The 23,736-nt window shown below is 37.3% G+C and overlaps 1 protein-coding gene across 2 annotated transcripts in view; it reads left to right on the top strand.

Annotated features, from left to right (window-relative positions):
• The window catches only part of AXDND1 (axonemal dynein light chain domain containing 1), a 201,704-nt gene that overhangs the window by 140,686 nt on the left and 37,282 nt on the right, over positions 1 to 23,736 (top strand). For both annotated transcript variants that reach the window (XM_078000904.1, XM_001115400.5), the window contains exon 21: positions 11,208 to 11,315. In XM_078000904.1, coding sequence (XP_077857030.1) covers positions 11,208 to 11,315 — 108 coding nt within the window. The remainder of the gene's footprint in view (positions 1 to 11,207; positions 11,316 to 23,736) is intronic.

The following is a 23,736-nucleotide window of genomic DNA, read 5'->3' on the forward strand; positions in this document are numbered from 1 at the left end:
CATGGTTTATCTCTTCATTTATTTGTCTTCTTTATTTCTTTAAGCAAAGTTTTATAGTTTTCAGTGTATAGATCTTACATATTGTTTGTCAGATTTATCCCTAAGTATTTCATATTTTGGTGCAACTATAAATGGTATTCTTTTATAATTATAATTTCTTATTATTCATTACTAATATATAGAATTACAGTGGGGTTTTAATACATTAATCTCATATCCTGTGACCTTGCTGAAATCACTTATTTCTTCTATGAGGTTTTTTTTTTTTAATTTTGTTTTTTCAGATTCATTGGGATTTTTAACATACAGTCATGCAGTCATGTTATCTGCAGATAGGGACAGTTTTATTTCTTCCTTTACAATCTATATGTATTTTTTCTTTTTCTTGCCTTATTGCACTAATAAGACTCTATAATACTAGGTTGAAAAAATAATGAGAGCAGATATCCTTGCCTTGGTCCATCTTAGGGAAAAAGTATTAATTTGGTCCTCTTTAAGTATAATGCTAGCTACAGGTTTTTTTTATAGATACCCTTTATTAGATTGAGGAAATTCTTCTTTACTTCATGTTTGCTGAAAATCCTTTTTTTTTTTTAGTCAGTAATAGATGTTATCAAATCCTTTCACTGCATCTATTGAGATGCTCATGAGTTGTCTTTTTCAGTGTGTTAATATAGTGAATTACATTTATTGATTTTTAAATTGAATGTTAAACCAGTATTGTATTCCTGGGATAAACTCCACTTTATCATGATGTATTGTCCTTCTTATATGTTGCAAATTCAATTGATTGATTGTTTAGAATTTTTGCACTGATGTTCATAAAGGATATTTATTATATAGTTTCATTTTGTAATATCTTTGTTTGGTTTTGATATCAGGGTAATGCTGGCCTTTTAAAATGAGTTAAGAAGTGTTTCTTACTCTTCTGTTTTAGAAAATAATATGTGTAGAATTGTTTTATTTCTTCTATAGATGTTTGGTAGAATTCACCAGTGAAGCATCTTGGCATTGTGGGAAAGTTTTTAAGTAACAAATATAGAGCTATCTAATTTCTTTAACAAGTTTAAATAAATTTATCACATATAGAGCTATTATTTCCTTTTCTTGAGTGAGCTTTGGACTTGTAAGGAATTTGCAATTTCATCTAAGTTGTCTAATTTATTGTCATGCAATTGCTCACAATATTCCCTTGTTATCTTTTTAATAATTGTAGGATGACCACTCTCTCATTCTGTTATGGAAATTTTGAATCCTCTCTTTTGTTGTCTTCGTGAATCTACACAAAGATTGTCCAGTTTTCTTGATCTCAAAGAACCAGATTTTGCTTTCATTGATTTTTCTCCACAATTTTTCTGTTTTCTATGTCCTTAATTTCCAGTCTAGTCTTTATTGTTTTTATTTTCTTATTCTGGGTTTAATTTGCTCTTCATTTTCTAGTTTCTTAAAGTGTAGCTGAGATTATTGATTTGAGACCTTTTTACCTCCTCCCCTCCAACCCCCTGTAGGCATTTAGTACTACAAACTTTCTCCTTTAGCTGCATCTCACAGATTTTGATATGTTGTGTTCTTATTTTAATTCCATGTAAGATACATTTTAATATCCATTTTGCATTCTTCTTTCATCCATGGGTTATTTAGAAGTATATTTAGTTCCCAAATATTTGAGTATTTTCCAGAGCTCTTCTGCTATTGATTTGTAATATGATTTCATTGTGGTCAGAGAACATACTTTGTACCACTTACATCCTTTCCAATGTATTGAGACTTGTTTGAGAACCTAGAATATGATCTGTCTTGGTAACTGTTCCATGTACAATTGAGAAGAATATTTATTCTGTTATTGATGGAGTTCAAATCAAATTGGTTGATACTCTTATTTAAGTGTCCTATATCCTTATTGATTTTCTGTCTACTTGATCCATCAGTTATTTGGAGAGGAGTATTGAAACCTTAACTATAATTATGTTTTGTCTATTTTCTTGGAGTTCTATCAGTTTTTGCTTCATGTATTTTGAAGCTATGTTATTAAGTGCAAATACATTTAGAGTGAACTGACTCTTTATCATTACGAAATTACGCTCTTAACACTGCATCTCCATAGACACAGAAAAGGCTTTCAATGAAATCCAATATCCTTTCATGATAAAAACCCTCAACAGACTAGACATTGAAGGAACATACCTCAAAATAATAAGAGTCATCTATGACAAACCCAGAGCCAACATCGTACTGAATGGGCAAAAGCTTGAACCACTCCCCTTGAGAAATGGAACAAGACAGGATGCTCAGTCTTACTACTCCTATTCAACATAGCTCTGGAAGTCCTAGCCAGAGCAGTTAGGCAAGAGAAAGAAATAAAATGCCTCCAACTAGGAAAAGAAGAAGTCAAACTATCTCTCTTTGCCGATGATAGGATTCTATACCTAGAAAATCTTAAAGACTCTGCCAAAAGTCTCCTAGAATTGATAAACAACTTTAGTAAAGTTTAGGATACTAAGTCAATATACAAAATCAATAGTATTTCTATACACCAATAATGTTCAGGCTGAGAGTGAAATCAAGAACACAGTTCCACTTTTAATAGCCACAAGAAAATCAAATCAAATACGTAGGAATACATCTAGCCAAGGAGGTGAAAGGTCTCTACAAGAAGAACTACAAAACACTGCTGAAAGAAATCAGAGATGACACCAATTAATGGAAAAACATTTCATGCTCATGGATAAGAAGAATCAATATCATAAAAATGGGCATACTGCCCAAAGCAGTTTACAAATTCAGTTCTATTCCTATCAAACTATCGATGTCATTCTTCACGGAATTTGAAAAAATATTAAAAATTCTTATGGAACTGAAAGAGAGCCCACATAGCCAAAGCAGTCCTGAGCAAAAGGAACAAAGCTGGAGGCATCACACTACCTTACTTCAAACTATATAATAAAGTAACCAAAACAGCATGGTACTGGTACAAAAACAGACATGGAGACGAATGGAACATAATAGAAAACTTAGAAATATAGCCTCACACCTACCAACCATCTGATCTTCAACAAGGCTGACAAAAACTAGCAAGGGGGAAAAGACTCACTATTCATTAAATGGTGCTGGGATAACTGGATTAAAGATTTAAATGTAAGACATCAAACTACAAAAATCCTGGAAGACAAGACTAGAAAATTCTCTTCTTGACATTGGCCTTGGCAAATAATTTTTGGCTAAGTCTCCAAAAGCAGTAGCAACAAAAACAAAAATAGACAAGTGGGTCCTAATTAAAGAACATCTGCACAGAAAGGAAACTGTCATTAGAAAAACAGAAAACCTCCAAAATAGGGGAAGATATTTGCAAACTATGTGTCTGACAAAGGCCTAATATCTAGAATCTGTAGGGAACTCAAACAAATCTACAAGCAAAAACCAAATAGCCCACTTAAAAATGGGCAAAAGACACGAACAGATATTTCTCAAAAGAAGATACACAGTGGCCAACAAACATATGAAAAAATTCTCAGCATCACTAATCATCAGAGAAATACAAATCAAAACCACAATGATATACTATCTGACACCAGTCAGAATAGCTATTATTAAAAAGTCAAGAAAAACAACAGATGCTAGTGAGGCTGCAGAGAAAAAGGAATACTGTTAATTCACTCTTGGTGGCAATGTAAATTAATCTAGCCATCACGGAAAGCAGTCTGGAGATTTCTCAATAAACTTAAAACAGAGCTATGGTTCAACACAGCAATCCCATTACTGTGTACATACCAAAAGAAAATAAATCATTCTATCAAAAAGACGTATGCACTCACATGTTCATTGCTGTGCTATTCGCAAGAGCAAACAATAATAGACCAAAGCTGGAAACAACCTAAATGTCCGTCAATTGCTGACTAGATTAAAAAAACGCATTATATTTATATAACAGAACATTATTTGGCAGTAAAAAAGAAGCACTGATACATGCAACAACATGGAAGAACCTTGAAAACACGCTGAGTGAAAGAAGTCAGTAACATATTGTGATGTTTCGAAAGACCACATAGTATTTTATGCACATAAAATATTTCAAAAGACCAATATATTGTATTATTTTATTCACATAAAATGCCCAGCATAGGCAAATCTATAGAGACAGAAAGATTAGTGGCTGCCTGGAGCTCGTAAAGGAGGGGCAGGAATGGGAAATGAACAACTGCTAACAGGTACAGGCTTTCTTTGGGCCTGATGAAAATATTCTAGGATTAGATTGTAGCGATGGTTGCACAACTTTGTGAATAACTAAAAACCATTAAATTATACACTTCCAATGGGTGTATCGTATGTTTTTGAAAACCTGACTAAAAAGATGATCAAGAGAGCCCAAAATTGGTCTGCTAAAATAGTAAAATTGGGAAGCTTTTGGCAAGATTAAGACAAAAAGATGCAAAAAAATATATCAAGAATGTGTAATTCAGATGATTCAGATATTCAAAAAATAGTAGGAAGAGATTATGAAGGACATTATCACAAACATTTGAAAACTTAGATGAAATGGACAAATAAATATAACCCAGAAGACTTGAGAATAAATTAAAAACCCAACTAGTCCTATAACCATTAAAGGAATTAGTCAAAAATCTTCCCCCAAAAGATGCTCTAGGTGTAGACAGCTTCAACAGCAAGCCTATCAAACATTTAAGAAATAAATAATTCTATTCTTATACAGACTCTTTCAGGGTCTAAAGAAGAGGGAATACTTTTTATACAAAAACCCAAAAGGCATTGTGCAAGAAAGGGAAATTACAGACCAGTCTCATGTGGAATACAAAATCCTAAACAAAATACAGGCAAATCAAATCCAGCAGTAAATGAGAGGGGTAATACATTATGAACACGTTAACTTTATTCTAGGAATGTAAGTTAGTAATATAACTTCTGTAATGTATCTATAGGTACACTGGATACAACCCAATTAATAAAAAATTAATGGCATATATATATAACATATATATGTGTGTGTGTATATAAATATAGATTGCCATTAATTGCAGGGTACATTGTGTGTGTGTATATGTATATATATGTAATGCCTGCCAGCATTAAGTAGTTCTAAAATGAAACACAAAAGGTAATATTTATGATAATTTCAAAATATAAATTACTTAGGAATAAATCTAATAAAAGTTGATCAGTTCCTTTCTGGAGTATAGTTCAAACATTATTTGAGAAACATTAAAACACCTAAATGAAGATACACCGTGTTCATGAACTGGAAGACTCTATATTGTAAAGACGTCAATTTTCCTCAGAGAGAGGAGAATGTAGCGGTCCTGTCCAATACAGTAGCCACTAGCCACATATTGCTATTTACATTTGAATTTATTTTTATTTTTATTTTTTGAGACAAAATCTGGCTCTGTTGCCCAGGCTGGAGTGCACTGGTGCAATGTTGGCTCACTGCAACCTCCACCTCCCGGGTTCAAGAGATTCTAGCTCCTCAGCCTCCTGAGTAGCTGGGATTACAGGCACAGGCCACCATGCCTGGCTAATTTTTGTCTTTTTAGTAGAGACGGGGTTTTGCCATGTTGGTCAGGCTGGTCTTGAATGCCTGGCCTCAAGTAATCCACCCATCTCAGCCTCCCAAAGTGCTGGGATTATAGGCATGAGCCACCATGCCCAGCTGAATTAATTTAAATTTAAAAATTTATCTCTTCAGTCATATTAGCCATATTTTAAGTGCTAAGTAGTACATATTGCTACCAGGGATCATATTGGACCATGCACACATAGAACATTTCTATCACTGTGGAAAGTTCTATTAAACAGCACTAATCTAGGGGTCACAATCAAGTTTCCAACAGGTTTTTTTTTTTTTTTTAAACTTGACAAACTGTCTCTAAAAGCTGTTTTGGATATTCAAAGAATCAAGAATAGCTAACACACTCTTGAAAATGAGGTGAGAGGACTCATCCTCTCATATTTTAAATTTCTCGTAAAGCTAAACTGACACAGCATAGTGTTAGTTCAAAGGTGGACAACTGTGTCAATGGAATCAAAAAACAGAACCAAAAATTTATGGCCTTTTATATAAGGATGGCATATAGAATTAATGAGGAAATGATGAACTTTCCAATTAAAAATACTAGGGGACTGGGCACAGTGGCTCACGCCTGTAATCCCAGCACTTTTGGAGGCTGAGGAGGGCGGATCACGAGGTCAGGAGATCGAGGCCATCCTGACTAATACGGTGAAACACTGTCTCTACTAAAAATACAAAAAATTAACCAGGCATGGTGGCGCACGCCTGTAGATCCAGCTACTCAGGAGGTTGAGGCAGGAGAATCGCTTGAATCCAGGAGGCAGTGGTTGCAGTGAGCTGAGATTGCGCCACTGCATTCCAGCCTGGGCGACAGAGCGAGACTCTGTCTTAAAACAAAACAAAACAAAAAAACCCCAAAACTAGGAATATTGGTTATCTATATAGGAAAGATGAAATTAGACTTGTACTTCACACAAAAATCAATTCCAAAGCGACTAGAAATCTACATGTGAAAGTCAAAATTATAAAGCTTTTAGAAGACGATATTTCAGATCTTAGGGGTAGGAAAATGTTTTGTTGTTGTTGTTGTTGTTGTTGTTGTTTTTGAGATGGAGTCTTGCTCTGTCGCACAGGCTGGAGTGCAGTGGCCGGATCTCAGCTCACTGCAAGCTCCGCCTCCCAGGTTTACGCCATTCTCCTGCCTCAGCCTCCCGAGTAGCTGGGACTACAGGCGCCCACCACCTCGCCCGGCTAGTTTTTGGTATTTTTTAGTAGAGACAGGGTTTCACCGGGTTAGCCAGGATGGTCTCGATCTCCTGACCTTGTGATCCGCCCGTCGGAAAATGTTTTTTAAAATAAGAGATAAGGAACACTAACTCAAAAGGAAAAGGTTCATAGTTTTGATTACCTTAAATTTAAGAATTATTTTTATCAAGAAAATACCATTAAAACAAAAACAATCCACAAAATGGGAGAATGCATTTGCAACACTTATAACTGGCAAAGGACCAGTATCCAGAATATAAAATGACCTTCTAGGAACCAATATTATAAAAATACACAACCCAGTAGAAAAATGGGCAGAAAGCTTGAATGTATACTTCACAAAGGAGAAAATCCAAATGGCTGACATACTTATGAAAAGCTGTTCAATTTCATAAGTGATAAGGGAAATACAAACTAATATCATTACTTACATAACAAATTGGCAAAAATTACAAAGTCTAGGCCGAATGCGGTGGCTCATGCGTGTAATTCCAGCACTTTGGGAGGCCGAGGTGGGCGGATCACCTGAGGTCAGGAGTTCAAGATCAGCCTGGCCAGGATGGTGAAACCCTGTCTCTGCTAAAAATACAAAATTAGCCCAGCACGGTGGCACGCACCTGCAATCCCAACTACTGGGGAGGGTGAGGCAGGGGAAGCGCTTGAACCTGGGAGGCAGAGGTTGTGGTGAGCTGAGATCGCACCATTGCACTTCAGCCTGGGCAACAGAGCAAAACTCCATCTAAAAGAAAAAAAAAAAAAAAAAGTAATTGCCAAGTCTGGCAATATAAGTGTTAAGAAGAGGGGAGCAACAGGTACTTCCTATACTGCTGGTAAGAATATAAATTTGTATGTTCACTTTGGAAATCAGTTAACATTATCTGTTAAAGTTGCAACACACCTTGCAACAAACAATTCTATTAATCTGTCAATATACCAGAGAAACTCTTACACAAGTGCTCTAGACTAAGAGACATATGTAAGAACATTCTGGCCAGGCATAGTGGCTCATGCCTGTAATCCCAGCACTTTGGGAGGCTGAGGTTGGGAGTTCAAGACCAGCCTGACCAACATGGAGAAACCCCATCTATACTGAAAATACAAAATTAGCTGGGCGTGGTGGTGCATGCCTATAATCCCAGCTACTTGGGAGGCTGAGGCAGGAGAATCGCTTGAATCCAGGAGGTGGAGGTGGCAGTGAGCCAGGATCGTGCCATTGCACTCCAGCCTGGGCAACAACAGCGAAACTCCATCTAAAGAAAATAAAAATTAAAAAAAAAGATATTCCAAGATTATTCCTAGAAGTATCCCCAAACTGGAAACAACTCAAATGTCCATAAATAGTAGAATAATTATTATGAATATTATGGCATATGAAGACTGGAATATAAGGATCAATTCTCTCTTTAAACTGCATATGTGCATTTTTATGTCTCTGTATGTAAGACAGATCTCACAGTTTTTAAACAGTGTGTTATAAAAAATTTTTATGTACAGCATCTTGCTGATAAATTTTAAATCTCTAGGAGGTGGAGACTTTTCTAGGAAAATAGAAAGTAAGTATCATTAATACTTGAAGGAGAAAATTGGCCAACTTTCAGTGAAAAATTGGATGCAGTAATTTTTAGAAATGCTAAAAATATTGCCTGGATTCCTCAGACAGGTTTTTTCAGACTCTCAAGCAGTAGGGTAATCCCCACGCTATATAAACAGCGTAAGAGCATAGACAGTGACTGAAAGTTTTCCCATTTTATTTCACATAGCTAATAATATCCTTTAAAAAGTCCAGATGAGTATAGAGAAAATAAATCTTACATATTAATATATAGGTGCTAAATCCAAATTTAAAATAGCAAATTTCATGTGGTAGAAAATTATAAGACTAAAACACCATGAACAGTTAGGGTACGTGTCAGGGAAGCAATAATATTTTACTATTTGGAAATGTGCTACTATAGGTATTTGTATGTCACTTCTCATCTAAGAGTTGAATGAAATGTCTGAGTTCTCATTTTGGTTCTGGGAAGGCTTCAGAAGGGTTCTTCACAACAGGCTGATATACCTCTGAACCAAGCAGTCTCTTGGAGCCCACACTATACATCTAGAAATGTGTTCAAACCTTCTCATACCTGCTGGGACTAGCCCCTTCTTCTGTCCACCCCAGGATGTGGTGTGGATCCTGATTTTGGCAGGCTGGACCTGCCACAGATGGTGGTGGAGACCCACTGGCCAGCTCCATGACACACTTAGTCCTCATTTACCTAAAAGGAGGGAGAGCTCTGTGTGGTGAGACCAGGTTTTCAGATAAAGGCAATCTGGAATGAGGATTTCAAGATGTTTTGAGGTGTATCTCCCTATAAAAGTTAAGGCTGTAGCCATACGGAGGACACTATCATGAGGAGCCCTTCCTGAGGGCACTTCAGGGTTCAGGGACTTACATAAAACCATCCAGATTAGATTTTGTGGAAGCCTTGTGTTATGGGCCATTCATTGCCTGTGCCACCCCAGCGCCTGACTGGATGCCCATAACCTGACCATCTCTTTGAGGACCTACACTTTCCACTAGTGCTACTTTGGTCCTCTGTTAAACTCTTTCTCACTTAATAACTGTTTTCTAGTGATTTCAGATAAATAAACTGGGGGAGTGTTATCAGAGGAGGCTGAGAATCTGCTCTCACACCAGAGATAAGGCTGCAACTGAGCCCACACAAAGACCTTCTTCTGCTAAGAAAATGATATGCCTCTTCTCTAAGCCTGAGGCCTTTCAAGAGTATATCAAGCAAGTTTATGGTAGGGGGCTCAGCAGACCATACTGAGGTACTCTTTAAAAAAATGGCTAGTTCCGTCTTCATGAAGGTTATTTTTATTTCAAATTCATCACCATCCTGGACTGCTACCGTCTTCCCCTGATCTAGACAAACCTCTGTGGTACATGAATCTTTATGACATCAGACTTTGGGATTTCTGTGGCCTCATCCACATCCCACAGGGTGAAAAGAAGAAGATGGTTTTCCAGAGAAGCCTTGTCTAATGCGGCTCTATGGTAATGCTGTGTGGCTTATGCCACATTCTAGCATTTGACCTACTAGACTGATATTTGGATGACATTAGTGAGAGTTTCCCACCAGCTAATGTTTCTTGGGCTCCTTTCCAGCCAAGGAGATTTGCATGATGCTGGACAGGGTTCAGGTGCGGTGGTTCATATCTGTAATCCAAGCAGTTTGGGAGGCTGAGGCGGGTGGATCACCTGAGGTCGGGAATTGGAGACCAGCCTGGCCAACGTGGTGAAACTGCATCTCTACTAAAAATACAAAATTAGCCAGGTATGATAGTGGGTGCTCGCAGCTACTCAGGAGGTTGAGGCAGGAGAATCCCTTGAACCGGGGAGGCAGAGGTTGTGCCGAGCTGAGATTGCTCCACTGCACTCCAGCCTGAGCAGTAGAGCAAGATCCTGTCTTAAAAAAAAAAAAGGCTAATAATGAGAGAAATATAAGGTATATTACTGCTCATCGTGGTTGATTTCAGGAGCCTACAGTGGGTCATTATTTCACCACACGCTGCTGTTTTTTGGCTAGAGTGATCAGATCTCTGTTCCCAGAGAGGATAATATGTCCTAGTTCTCAGGGCTTTTATTAACTAATAAGGAATAATGTACCTTTTAAACATTGAAACCAGCTCTTAGCTGTTAGGAGATCTTGGTAGAGTAAATACAGTTTAACTATTTACCTTAGGTGATTAAAACCTGCTATAGACCTTTCCCATATCTCAATAGATAGAAGGTGAGCATCTTTTCCAAAAGGGTCTCAAATCTTTATTCATTCACTTTATTAGTGGTAGAGGGATTTTTTTTTAGTGGTTAAGCACAGACCACCTAGATTAGAATCCAAACATCATACTTAACTATTTTTGTGACCTTCAGCAAGACATTTAACTATTCAATTTCTCAGTTTCCTCATCTTAAAAAATGAGGATAATAATAGGTAATGTCTCATATTGAGGATCAAATGAGTTAATATATGCATAATGCTTAGAACAGAGTCTGACATATAATTAAGTACAAGGTAGGTGTTTGCTACTTCTATTGTTATTATGCAATCACAGTTGACCTGTTCAGTTGCATAAAATTTATTAGGAGGCCATTTAGACATTAGTAAATAAAACAATCTTTTTGTATCTGTTTTTATGGCACTTCACTACACCCTGTCCCATTACAACCCAGATCCCAAACCCTGTCAATAAGAGAGAATATGATTTAGGTCTGTGTTAATACCCAGTCACCTCTGCACATATCTTTGAACTGAACTGATATAAAGTTAATTGAATGTAGTTATGTTTAGAGGAATTGTATTTAGCAGTTCCTCAATAGCAGTGAGTGAATAAATATGCTGGTTTTTTCTGCTTGTAATCTTTTATCTCTTTTCAGAAAGAATGTTATGAATGGATCAACACATGCTCTTGCCTCCTTTCTAATATCAAAGGCAGAAAAATTACATTATTGACATATGAAGAAATAGAGCAGCTACTTGAAGAGGTATTTGCCACATGTTAGCGTTGGTTATTATTCAGGTTATTCCTGTATTTCAGTAGATAAGGTTCACAGCTTTTTCCAATCAATGTTCTGAATCCTTGTTCATTTACCCTAACATATGAGAATTTTAGTTCTGATCAAGATCTTTGACAGCTCTTCTTCCCTCTAAGGAAGAGAATCATCCACTCAGCATTTTGCGTCATGTTTTTAGCAGGTGATTTTATAAAGGAAAGAATGGTTTTCAGGTAGAAGCTCCCTGCCACTTTGTGAGGCATATCCTCAGGTTCATCTGCTTCTGTGCTCACCCTTTTCCCTCCCCTCCAGTCTCAGTCTTTCCGTCCAAGGTTATTTCTTCCTTCAAGCACTTAGTCCCATGTTCAGTGGCTTCTCTCTTTTGCCTCTTTAATGTCTTCTCTAATTGTTCCATTTTATCCATCTAAAACATAGTCATTTCTCCCATCCTCAAAAGTGTGTCCCTTGACCTTGTCTCTCTGCTGCTACTTTCTCTCTTTCCATTCCATCATAATTAATTTGTTTTAACTCTATAAGGTCACCTTATTGCCAGATCCAAGTATCTTCAATTCTGTATTTAACCTGGCTTCTCTGTAGCATTTGGCTCTCTTAACCATTCACTCCTTTTGCAACCTGTCTTCACAAGACAAAAGTGTCCTGGTTTTTCTCCTGCTTCTTTATTTCTTTTCACCCTTGTTTTAGACTTTCACCCTTGTCTGCCTCTTAAATGTTGATATTCTGTCCTTGGCTTGCTTTCACTTCTCATTTGTACACGCTACCTATTCCAGTGTTACCTTATTATCAGGGATTGAAGTATAATATTAGGTAAATCCTTATTAGGTAACCTATTATCTATACCTTATCAGGGATTGAAAAAAAAGAAGATGCAAAACAGGAAGAATAATGGCTTAGATAAAAGATTATTATCGAACATCATTAAAGGTAGAATTTAAAAAGCATCTCATATACTTCTCTATTTATATATCAGTACCTATCTTTTCTCGACTACAGGTTGGGAGTGTTTACCACCTGCTTACCAAGAATCTCAAATCAGTGAATATCATGTGCCATCACAAACTCAACTCTTGTTTGTATTTCAGCCTCTTTGAAGGTGTTCTCCTCCAGTAAATTCTGAAGAAACTCCCATTGTTATCAGAGTCATACTATATAGGTATGATCTGATGGCCTATATGTCAGTGTCTGGGGTCTGAGAAAGAAGGGGAAGGTTCTATGTACACATTTATGAAACTTTTTTTTTTACATTTAAACACTGAAGAAACATCATCTTTCTAAATTATTCACTTTTAACAAATATTCATTTTAGTACGCTGTCCAGATCTTGGCCAGAATTATTGTGAAATAACCACTGAATGATTTTATCAAGATTATAAGTTGTAAATTATAGTATACTTTGAGAAACTTAATGAAGTACCGCGGACATGATCTTGGCATATCAGATCTAGGAAGAAATCTGAGAACTATACAGAATCAGAGACTTGAGAGCAGAAGGGAATTTAAAGGCGATTGGATTTAACCTTGCATGAGTCTGACAACAAACTTTGATTTTTTATTTTTCCATAGGTTACTGGGGTACAGGTAGTGTTTGGTTACATGAGTAAGTTCTTTAGTGGTGATTTCTGAGATTTTGGTGCGCCCATCACTCGAGCAGTATACACTGCACCCTATTTGTAGTCTTTTATCCCTTGCCCCCCTCCCACCCTTCTCCCCAAGTCCCCAAAGTACATTGTATCATTCTTATGCCTTTGCATCCTCATAGCTTAGCTCCCATGTATCAGTGAGAAGATACGGTGTTTGGTTTTCCATTCCTGAGCTACTTCACTTACAATAAGAGTCTTCGGTAGTCCCAGCTACTCAGGAGGCTGAGGCAGGAGAATCTCTTGAGCCCAGGAGGCGGAGGCTTCAGTGAGCTGAGATCATGCCACTGCACTCAGCCTGGGTGACAGAGTGAGACTCTGTCTCCTCCCCCCCCCAAAAAAGATTCTCCAATCTCATCCAGGTCACTGCAAATGCTGTTAATTCATTCCTTTTCATGGCTGAGTAGCATTCCATCACACACACACACACACACACACACACACATATATTAAAAATATTACATATGTAATATATTATATATAATATAACATAATACATATTACATGTAATATGGTATATATAATATATATTATATATGGTGTGTATATTTATGTATATATGTGTGTGTATATATGTGTGTGTGTGTGTATATATATCACAGTTTTTTATCCACTTGTTTGATGGGCATTTGGGTTGGTTCCATGATTTTGCAATTGTGAACTGTGCTGCTATAAACATGAGTGTGCAAGTATCTTTTTCCTATAATGACTTCTTTTTCTCTGAGTAGATACCCAGTAGTGGGATTTCTGGATCAAATTGTAGTTCCATTTTTAGTTATTTAAGGAATCTCCACACTATTTTCCATAGCTGCTCTACTAGTTTACATTCCCACCAGCAGTGTAGAAGTGTTCCTTGATGACCGCATTCATGCCAACATCTACTGTTTTTTGATTTTTTGATTATGGCTATTCTTGCAGGAGTAAGGTGGCATTGCATTGTGGTTTTGATTTGCATTTCCCTGATTGTTAGTGATGTTGAGCTTTTTTTCAAATATTTGTTGGCCATTTGTATGTCTTCTTCTGAGAATTGTCTATTCATGTCCTTAGCCCACTTTTTGATGGGATTGTTTGTTTTATTTCTTGCTGATTTGTTTGAGTTTGTTTTAGATTCTGGATATTAGTCCTTTGTCAGATGTATAGAATGTGAAGATTTTCTCCTACTGTGTGGGTTGTCTGTTTACTCTGCTGACTGTTCCTTTTGCCGTGCAAAAGCTCTTTAGTTTAATTAAGCCCCAGCTATTTATCTTTGTTTTTATTGCATTTGCTTTTGGGTTCTTGGTCATGAAATCTTTGCCTAAGCCAATGCCTAGAAGGGTTTTTCCAATGTTATGTCTAGAATTTTTATAGTTTCAGGCCTTAGGTTTAAGTCCTTAATCTATCTGGAGTTGATTTTTGTGTAAGATGAGAGATGAGGATCCAGTTTCATTCTCCTACATGTGGCTAGCCATTTATCCCAGCACCATTTATTGAAAAGGGTGTCCTTTCCCCACTTTATGTTTTTGTTTGCTTTGTTGAAGATCAGTTGGCTATAAGTATTTGGGTTTATTTCTGGGTTCTCTATTCTGCTCCATTGGTCTATGTGCTTATTTTTATACCAGTACCATGCTGTTTTGGTGACTATGGCCTTATGGTATAGTTTGAAATCAGGTAGTGCAATGCCTCCAGATTTGTTCCTTTTGCTTAGTCTTGCTTTGGCTATGTGGGTTCTTTTTTGGTTCCATATGAATTTTAGAATTTTTTTTTTCTGATTCTGTGAAGAATGATAGTGGTATTTTGATGGGATTGCATTGAATTTGTAGATTGCTTTTGGCAGTATGGCTATTTTCACAATATTGATTCTATCCATCCATGAGCATGGGATGTGTTTCCATTTGTTTGTGTCATCTATGATTTTTTTCAGCAGTGTTTGTAATTTTCCTTTTAGAGGTCTTTTGCCTCCTTGGTTAGGTATATTCCTAAGTATTTTATTATTTTTGCAGCTATTGTAAAGGGGTTGAGTTCTTGATCTGACTCTCCGCTTGGTTGCTGTTAGTGTAGAGAAGAGCTACTGATTTGTGTACATTAATCTTGTATCCAGAAACTTTGCTGAATTCTTTTATCAGTTGTGGGAGCTTTCTGGAGAGTCTTTAGGGTTTTTTAGGTAAATTATGATATCGTCAGCAAATAGTGACAGTTTGACTTCCTCTTTACCAGTTTGGATGTCCTTTATTTCTTTCTCTTATCTGATTGCTCTGGCTAGTACTTCCAGTACTATATTGAAGAGGAGTGGTGAGAGTGGGTAGGTATCCTTGTCTCAATCCAGTTCTCAGAGAGAATGCTTTCAACTTTCCCCATCCAGTATTATGTTGGCTGTGGATTTGTCATAGATGGCTTTTAATACATTGAGTTATGTCCCTTGTTTGCTGAATTTGCTGAGAGTTTAAAGGTTTAAAGGATGCTGGATTTTGTCAAATGCTTTTTCTGCATCTATTGAAATGATCATATGATTTTTGTTTTTAATTCTGTTTATGTGGTATATCACATTTATTGAATTGTGTATGTTAAACCATCCCTGCATCCCTGCTATGTAATCCACGTGATCACAGTGGATTATCTTTTTGATATGTTGTTGGATTCAGTTAGCTAGTATTTTGTTAAGGATTTTAATGTCTGTGTTCATCAGGGATGTCAGTCTGTAGTTTTCTTTTTTGGTTATATCCTTTCCTGGTTTTGGTATTAGGGTGATTCTGGCTTCATAGAATGAATTAGGGAGGGTTCCCTTTTTCTATATCTTGTGGAATAGTGTCAAAAGGATTGGTATCAATTCTTCTTTGAATGTCTGGTAAAATTCTGCTGTGAATCCTTCTGGTCCTGGACTTTTTTGTTGTCGTTAATTTTTAAATTACCATTTTAATCTTGCTGCTCGTTATTGGTCTGTTCAGAGTATCTAATTATTCCTGAGTTAAGCTTGGAGGGTTGTATGTTTCCAGGAATTTATCCATCTCTTCTAGATTTTCTAGTTTATGTGCATAAAAGTGTTCATAGTTGCCTTGAATAATCTTTTGTATTTCAGTGGAGTCAGTTGTAGTATCTCCTGTTTCGTTTCTTAGTTAGATTATTTGGATTTTTTCTGTTCTTTTCTTGGTTAATCTTGCTAATAGTCTATCAACTTTATTTATCCTTTCAAAGAACCAGCTTTTTGTTTCATTTATCTTTTGTATTTTTTTTGTTTGTTTATTTCAATTTCATTTAATTCTACTCTGATCTTGGTTATTTCCTTTCTTCTGCTGGGTTGGGGTTTGGTTTGTTCTTGTTTCTATAGTTCCTTGAGGTGTGACCTTAGAATGTCGGTTTGTACTCTTTCTGTCTTTTTGATATAGGCATTTAATGCTATGAACTTTCCTCTTAGCACAGCCTTTGCTGTATCCCAGAGGTTTTGATAGGTAGTGTCATTATTGTTGTTCAGTTCAAAGAATTTTTAATTTCCATCTTGATTTCGTTTTTGGCCGAATGATCATTCAGGGGCAGGTTATTTAGTGTCCGTGTATTTGCATGATTTTGAAGGTTCCTTTTGGAGTTGATTTCCAATTTTATTCCACTGTAGTCTGAGAGAGTACTAAATTTATGAAGGCTCATCTAGTGGCCTATCACATTGTCTATCTTGGAGAAAGTTCTGTGCACTGTTGAATAGAATGTGTATTCTGTGGTTGTTGGGTAAAATGTTTTGTATATATCTGCTAAGCCCATTTGTTCCAAGGTATAGTTTAAATCCATTGTTTCTTTGTTGACTTTTTGTCTTGATGACCTGTCTAGTGCTGTCAGTGGAGTATTGAAGTCCCCCACTATTATTGTGTTGCTGTCTATCTCATTTCTTAGGTCTATTAGTAATTGTTTTATATATTTGGGAGCTCCAGTGTTAGGTGCATATATTTTAGGATTGTGATATTTTCTTGTTGGACAAGGCCTTTACCATTATATAACATCCATCTTTGTCTCTTTTAACTGCTATTGATTTAAAGTTTGTTTTGTCTGATTCAAGAATAGCTACCCCTGCTCGCTTTTGGTGTCTGTTTGTATGAAATGCCTTTTCCCACCTTTTTATTTCAGTTTATGTGAGTCCTTATGTGTTAGGTGAGTCTCCTGAAGGCAGCAGATAGTTGGTTGGTGAGTTCTTATCCATTCAGCAGTTCTGTATCTTTTAAGTGGAGCATTTAAGCCATTTACATTCAATGTTAGTATTGAGATGTGAGATACCATTCCATTCATCATGCTATTTGTTGCCTGTGTGCCTTTGTTTTTTGTTTCTGCTTTTTAAATTTTTTTGGTTGTCTAAGTCCTGTGTGATTTATGCTTTAAAGAGGTTCTGTTTTGATGTGTTTCCAGGATTTGCTTCAAGATTTAGAGCTCTTTTTAGCAGTTCTTGTAGTGGTGGCTTGGGAGTGGTGAATTCTCTCAGCATTTGTTTATCTGGAAAAGACTGTATCTTCATATATGACTGTACCTTCATATATGATGCTTAGTTTTGCTGGATACAAAATTCTTGGCTGATAATTGTTTTGTTTGAGGAGGCTGAAGATAGGGCCCCAATCCCTTCTAGCTTGTAGGGTTTCTGCTGAGAAAATTGCTGTTAATCTGATAGGTTTTCCTTTATAGGGTACCTGATGCTTTTGTCTCACAACTGTTAAGATTCTTTCCTTCATCTTAACTTTAGATAACCTGAAGACAATGGCCTAGGCGATGATTTTTTTGTGCTGAATTTCCCAGGTGTTCTTTATGCTTCTTGTTTTTGCTTGTCTAGGTCTCTAGCAAGGCTGGGGAAGTTCTCCTCAATTATTCCCCCAAATATGTTTTCCAAACTTTTAGATTTCTCTTCTTTCTCAGGAACATCAATTATTCTTAGGTTTGGTCATTTAACATAATCCCAGACTTCTTGGAGGCTTTGTTCATATTTTCTTTTTATTTTTTCTTTGTCTTTGTTGGATTGGGTTAATTCAAAGACCTTGTCTTCAAACTCTGAATTTCTTTCTTCTACTTGTTCAATTCTATTGCTAAGACTTTCCCGAGCATTTTGCAGTACTGTAAGTGTGCCCAATTTCCCTGAAGTTTTGCTTGCTTTTTCTTTATGGTATTTATTTCCTTGAATATTTCTCCCTTCACTTCTTGTGTCATTTTTTGGATTTCCTTTCATTGGGCTTTGCCTTTCTCTGGTGCCTGCCTGATTAGCTTAATAACTAATCTCCTGAATTCTTTTTCATGTAAATCAGGGATTTCTTCTTGGTGTGGAACCATTGCTGGTGAGCTAGTGTGATTTTTTGGGTGTGTTAAAGAACCTTGTTTTGCCATATTACCAGAGTTGGTTTTCTGGTTCCTTCTCATTTGGGTAGGCTCTGTCAGAGGGAAGGTATGGGGCTGAAGTCTTTTGTTCAGATTATTTAGTCCCATGGGGTTTTCCCTTGATGTGCTACTCTCCCCCTTTTCCTATGGACGTGGCTTCCTATGAACTGAGCTGCAGTGATTGTTATCTCTCTTCTTGGTCTAGCCACCCAGCAAGGCTACCTGGCTCTGGGCTGGTCCTGGGGGTTGTCTGCACAGAGTCCTGTGATGTGAACTGTCTATGGCTTCCCCAGCCGTGGATACCAGCACCTGTTCTAGTGGAGGTGGCGGCGTGGGTGAAACAGTTTGTGAGGGTTCTTAGCTTTGGTGGTTTAATGTTGTGTTTTTGTGCTGGTTGGTCTCCTGCCAGGAGGTGGCACTTTCCAGAGAGCATCAGCTGTGATAGTATGGAGAGGAACCGGTGGTGGGCGGAGCCCCAGAACTCCCAAGAGTATATGTCTTCACATACCCTACCCACCTTTTGTCTTCAGCTACCAGGTGGGGGCAGGGCTAGGTGTGGTCTGAGCTCAGATTATTCTTGGGCAGGTCTTGCTGTGTCTGCTGTGGGGCATGGGGGTGAGTTTCCCAGGTCAGTAGAGTTATGTACGTAGGAGGATTATGGCTGCCTCTGCTGAGTCATGCAGGTTGTCAGGGAAGTAGGGGAAAGTCAGCAGTCACAGATCTCACCCAGCCTCCACACAATCTGAAGGGCAGGTCTTATTCTCACCATGCCCCCACTAACAGCCCTGAGGCTGTTTCCAGGCAGTGGGCAAGCAGGGCTTGAGAACTTGTCCCACGTTACCTGCCTCTCAGCAAAAGAAAAGGGTTTTGGTTCTTCTTCCACCTGTGGAGTCTGCATGCTGGATTCACACCCTCCCCTGAGTTCTGGCCAGGAGGCACCTTGCCCTATTCAAATTGTTACAAAGTTCAGCTGGAGACTTCCTTCTCCCTGTGGCGTTTTCCCCTGCACCTCTGGCCGCCCTCTGAAGGGTCCCTTGGTGCCAGGCAGGAATGGCCTGCTTGGAGACCCAGTGAGCTCCCAGCGCCTTTCCTGCTGCTTCCTCTACTCCTGTATTTTGCTCAGCTCTCTAAATTGACTCAGTTCCAGGTAAGGTTGGAAACTTCTCTTGCAAACTAGATCTTCGGTTTTCCCAGTGGGGGTGTGTTTGGGAGCAGAAGGTCTCCCCTTCCCACTTCTACAGTTTCAGCACTCACAGTATTTCGGGTGTCTCCTGGGTCCTACAGGAGCAGTCTACTCCCTTTGGAGGGTCTGTAGGTCCTCTTGGGACTCCTGCTGTGTTGTTGCAGTCATTCTGGAGCTAAAATTTCTGATGCGAGCCTCCACACACTGCTCTGTCCATCTGAGTCAGAGCTACAATCTAGTCCTACCTCCCATCCACCATGATGATCTTCTCTTTTATCTGATGATGAATCTTAATATAATATCCATACTTGATCATTATGCCTAAGTTTGAATATCTGAAGTGACAGAGAACTACTTTCAGAAAGACTCCATTCATTTTTGGTGAGCGCTGAGTATTAGAACATTAATTCTTTCTATTGAACTAAATGTAATGTCTCCTTGTAGCTTTAGCTTTTTCTACCTACTGGTCCTAGTTCAGTCTTTTGTGGTTAATATGAACAGGGCTGATTTGTCTTCCATATTATAATATTTCCAATATTATATGTTTGAAAACAACTGTATTCAACCTAAGCCTATTTTTTGATTTTCTGTTCTTTTCTATTGATCTGTCTATTAATGGGTCATTACCACAATATCTTAATTATTGAGGCTTTATGATACATTTTCTTTTTTCTTTTTTTTTTGACTTTTATTTTAAGTTCAGGGGTACATGTGCAGGTTTGTCACAAAGGTAAACTTGTGTCATGGAGGTTTGTTGTACAGATTATTTCATCACCTCGGTATTAAGCCTAGTACCCTTCAGTTGTTTTTCTTGATCCTCTCCCTTTGCCCACCCTCCACCATCCTAAAGGCCCCAGTACGTGTTGTTCCCCTTTATGTGTCCATGTGGTCTCATCATTTAGCTTAAAAGGGAAAACATGTAGTATTTGGTTTTCTCTTCCTGTGTTAGTTTGCTAAGGATAATGGCCTCTAGCTCCATCCATGTCCCTGCAAAGGACATGATCTCATTCTTTTTATGGCTGCATTGTATTCCATGGTGTATATGTACTGCATTCTCTTTATCCAGTCTATCATTGATGGATATTTAGGTTAATTCTGTGTCATTGCTGTTGTGAATAGTGCTGCAATGAACATATGCATGCATGTGTCTTTACGATAGAATGATTTATATTCCTTCCCGTATATACTTAGTAATGGGATTGCTAGGTCAAATGGCATTTCTGTCTTTGGATCTTTGAAGAGTCGCCACACTGTCTTCCACCATGGCTGAACTAATTTACACTCCCACCGACAGTGTATAAGTGATCCTTTCTCTCCACAACCTTGCCAGCATCTGTTATTTTTTGACTTTGTAATAGTTGCCATTCTGACTGGTGTTAGATGGTATCTCATTATGGTTTTGATTTGTATTTCTCTAATGATCAGTGATGTTGAGGTTTTTCTCATATGATTGTTGGCCACATTTATGTCTTTTGAAAAGTGTCTGTTCATGTTCTTTGCCCACTTTTTTTTATGGGTTGTTTTTTGCTTGTAAATTTGTTTAAGTTCCTCGTAGATGTTGGATATTAGACCTTTGTCAGATACATAGTTTGCAAAAATTTTCTCCCACTCTGTAGGTTGTCTGTTTACTCTATGGATAGTTTCTTTTATTGTCCAGAAGCTCTTTAATTTAATTAGATCCCATTTGTCAATGTTTGCTTCTGTTGCAATTGTTTTTGGCATCTTCATTGTGAAATCTTTTCCCATTTCTATGTCCAGAATGGTATTGCCTAGGTTGTCTTCCAGGGTTTTTATAGTTTTGGGTTTTACATTTAAGCCTTTAATCCCATCTTCAGCTAATTTTTGTATATGGCATAAGGAAGGGTTCTGGTTTCAGTTTTCTCCATATGGCTATCCAGTTATCCCAGCACCATTTATTGAATAGGGAATTCTTTCCCTATTGCTTGTTTTTGTCAGCTTTGTTGAAGATCAGATGGTTTGTCAGTGTGAAGTCTTATTTCTAGGTATTGGTGTGTGTGTCTGTTCTTGTATCATACCAAGCTGTTTTGGTTACTGTATCCCTGTACTATACTTTGAAGTTGGGTAGTGTAATGCCTTCAGCTTTGGTCTTTTTTCTTAGGATTGCCTTGCTATTCAGGCTTCTTCTTGATTCCATATGAATTTTAAAATAGTTTTTTCTAGTTCTGTGAAGAATGTCAATGGTAGTTTGATGGGAATAACATTGAATCTATAAATTGCGCTTGACAGTATGGCCATTTTAACGATATTGATTCCTCCTATTTATGAGTATGGAATGTTTTTCCATTTGTGTCATCTGTGATTTCTTTGAGCAGTGGTTTGTAGTTCTCCTTTTAGAGATATTTCACCTCCCTAGTTAGCTATATTCCTTAGGTATTTTATTCCTTTTGTGGCAATTGTGAATGGGAGTTTGTTTGTGATTTGGCTCTCGGCTTGACTGTTATTGATGTATACGAATGCTAGTGATTTTTGCACGTTGATTTTGTATCCTGAGATTTGCTGAAGTTGTTTATCAGCTTAAGAAGCTTTTGGGATGAGACAATTAGGTTTTCTAGATATAGGATCATGTCATCTGCAAACAGGGATGGTTTGACTTTCTTATGATACATTTTCATATCTGGTAGGACCAGCTCTGTTCATGGATCTTTTTCAGACAGTTCATTGCTATTCTTGCTACTTATTCTTCCATTTATTTATTTATTTATTTATTTATTTATTTATTTATTGTTTAGAGACGGGATCTTGATGTTGCCTAGGCTGGTCTCAAACTCCTGGGCTTAAGTGATCCTCCTGCCTCAGCCTCCAGAGTAGCTGGGACTATGGTGTGCACCACTGCACCTGGCTATTTTTCTATATAACTTTATAATCTAGTTCTTAAAAATATGACTTTTTAAAACCAGTATAATATTAAATTTATATATTAACTTAGAGCAGACATGTTTATGATGCTGAATTGTCTTATCCAAGAATATGGAATATAGGATGTCTACTTTTATGCCTGTCAATCATGTCTTACTTGTTTGCATTTTGTACATTTATTAGGTGAATGCCTGAGTATTTTATTTTTTGCTATTTTAAATGAGACATTCTTTTCCATTATATCTTCTAACTAGTAACTATGTGTATATATAATATATATAATCAATTTCTGTATTTTAATTTAATTTAATTTTGTTTTATATTTTGAGATTGGATCATACTCTGTCACCCAGGCTGGAGTTCAGTGGTCTAGTCATGGCTCACTGCAGCCTTGACCTCCTGTGCTCAAGCAATTCTTCCACCTCAGCCTCCTGAGTAGGTAGGATTATAGGTGCATGACACCATGCCTGGCTAATTTTTAAATTTTCATAGAGACAGGGTCTTGCTATGTTGCCTAGGCTGGCTTGAATTCCTAGGCTCAAGTGATCCTCCTGCCTCAGCCTCCCAAAGTGCTGGGATTACAGATGTTCACCACCATTCTTGTTTTAATTTTATATGCTGTGACTTTACTAAATTCTCATATTGTGTTTTTTTTCTCCTCCTCCTCCTGCTGCTCCTCTCTTACTGTTTTTAGTAGTTTTTCAGTGGATTCTTTGGGGTTTTCTAAATACTTAATCAAATCACCTACAAATAGGGATAGTTTTACCTCTTTCTTTTCAATCTGATAGATACTTCTAGTTGCTTTTTCTTGTTTAATTGTATTGAGTAATTCTTCCAATTCAATATTAAATAGTAGTGGAAATAACAAGCATCCTTTTCTTGCTTCTGACTTTAGCAGGAATGCCTTTAGTGATTTACCTCTAAGAAATATGCTGGCATTGGAGCTGATTTGTAAGTTAATTTGTTTGTTCTTTCTTCAGAAGTCTCAGATATCCACCTTGGGTTATTTTTCTTCTGCCTTAACCTTTAGAATTTTCTTTAGTGAAGATCTCCTGGTGGCAAACTCAGTTTTCATTTGTCTGAAAATGCCTTTATTTCACCCTCATTTTTTTGCTGGGTATGCTATTAATTCTAGGATGGTATTCTTTTATCTCAGCACATCATTATTATTTTTACTGTTTTCTGGTTTTTGTTGTTACTGAACTGACCATTGAGAATCCAACTGTCTGTTTCTTTGAAGTTAATTCATCTCTTCTCTCTGACTGTTTTTAAGATCATCTTTTTGTCTTTGCTCAGATTAATGTGGAGATGGATTTTCTTTTCTTTTAAAATTTTGCTTGGGATTCTCTTGATTTCCTGAATCTTTAGTTTGGTATCTTTTGTT

The sequence above is a fragment of the Macaca mulatta genome, chromosome 1 (assembly GCF_049350105.2).
Source record: "Macaca mulatta isolate MMU2019108-1 chromosome 1, T2T-MMU8v2.0, whole genome shotgun sequence".
Classification (NCBI taxonomy): domain Eukaryota; kingdom Metazoa; phylum Chordata; class Mammalia; order Primates; family Cercopithecidae; genus Macaca; species Macaca mulatta.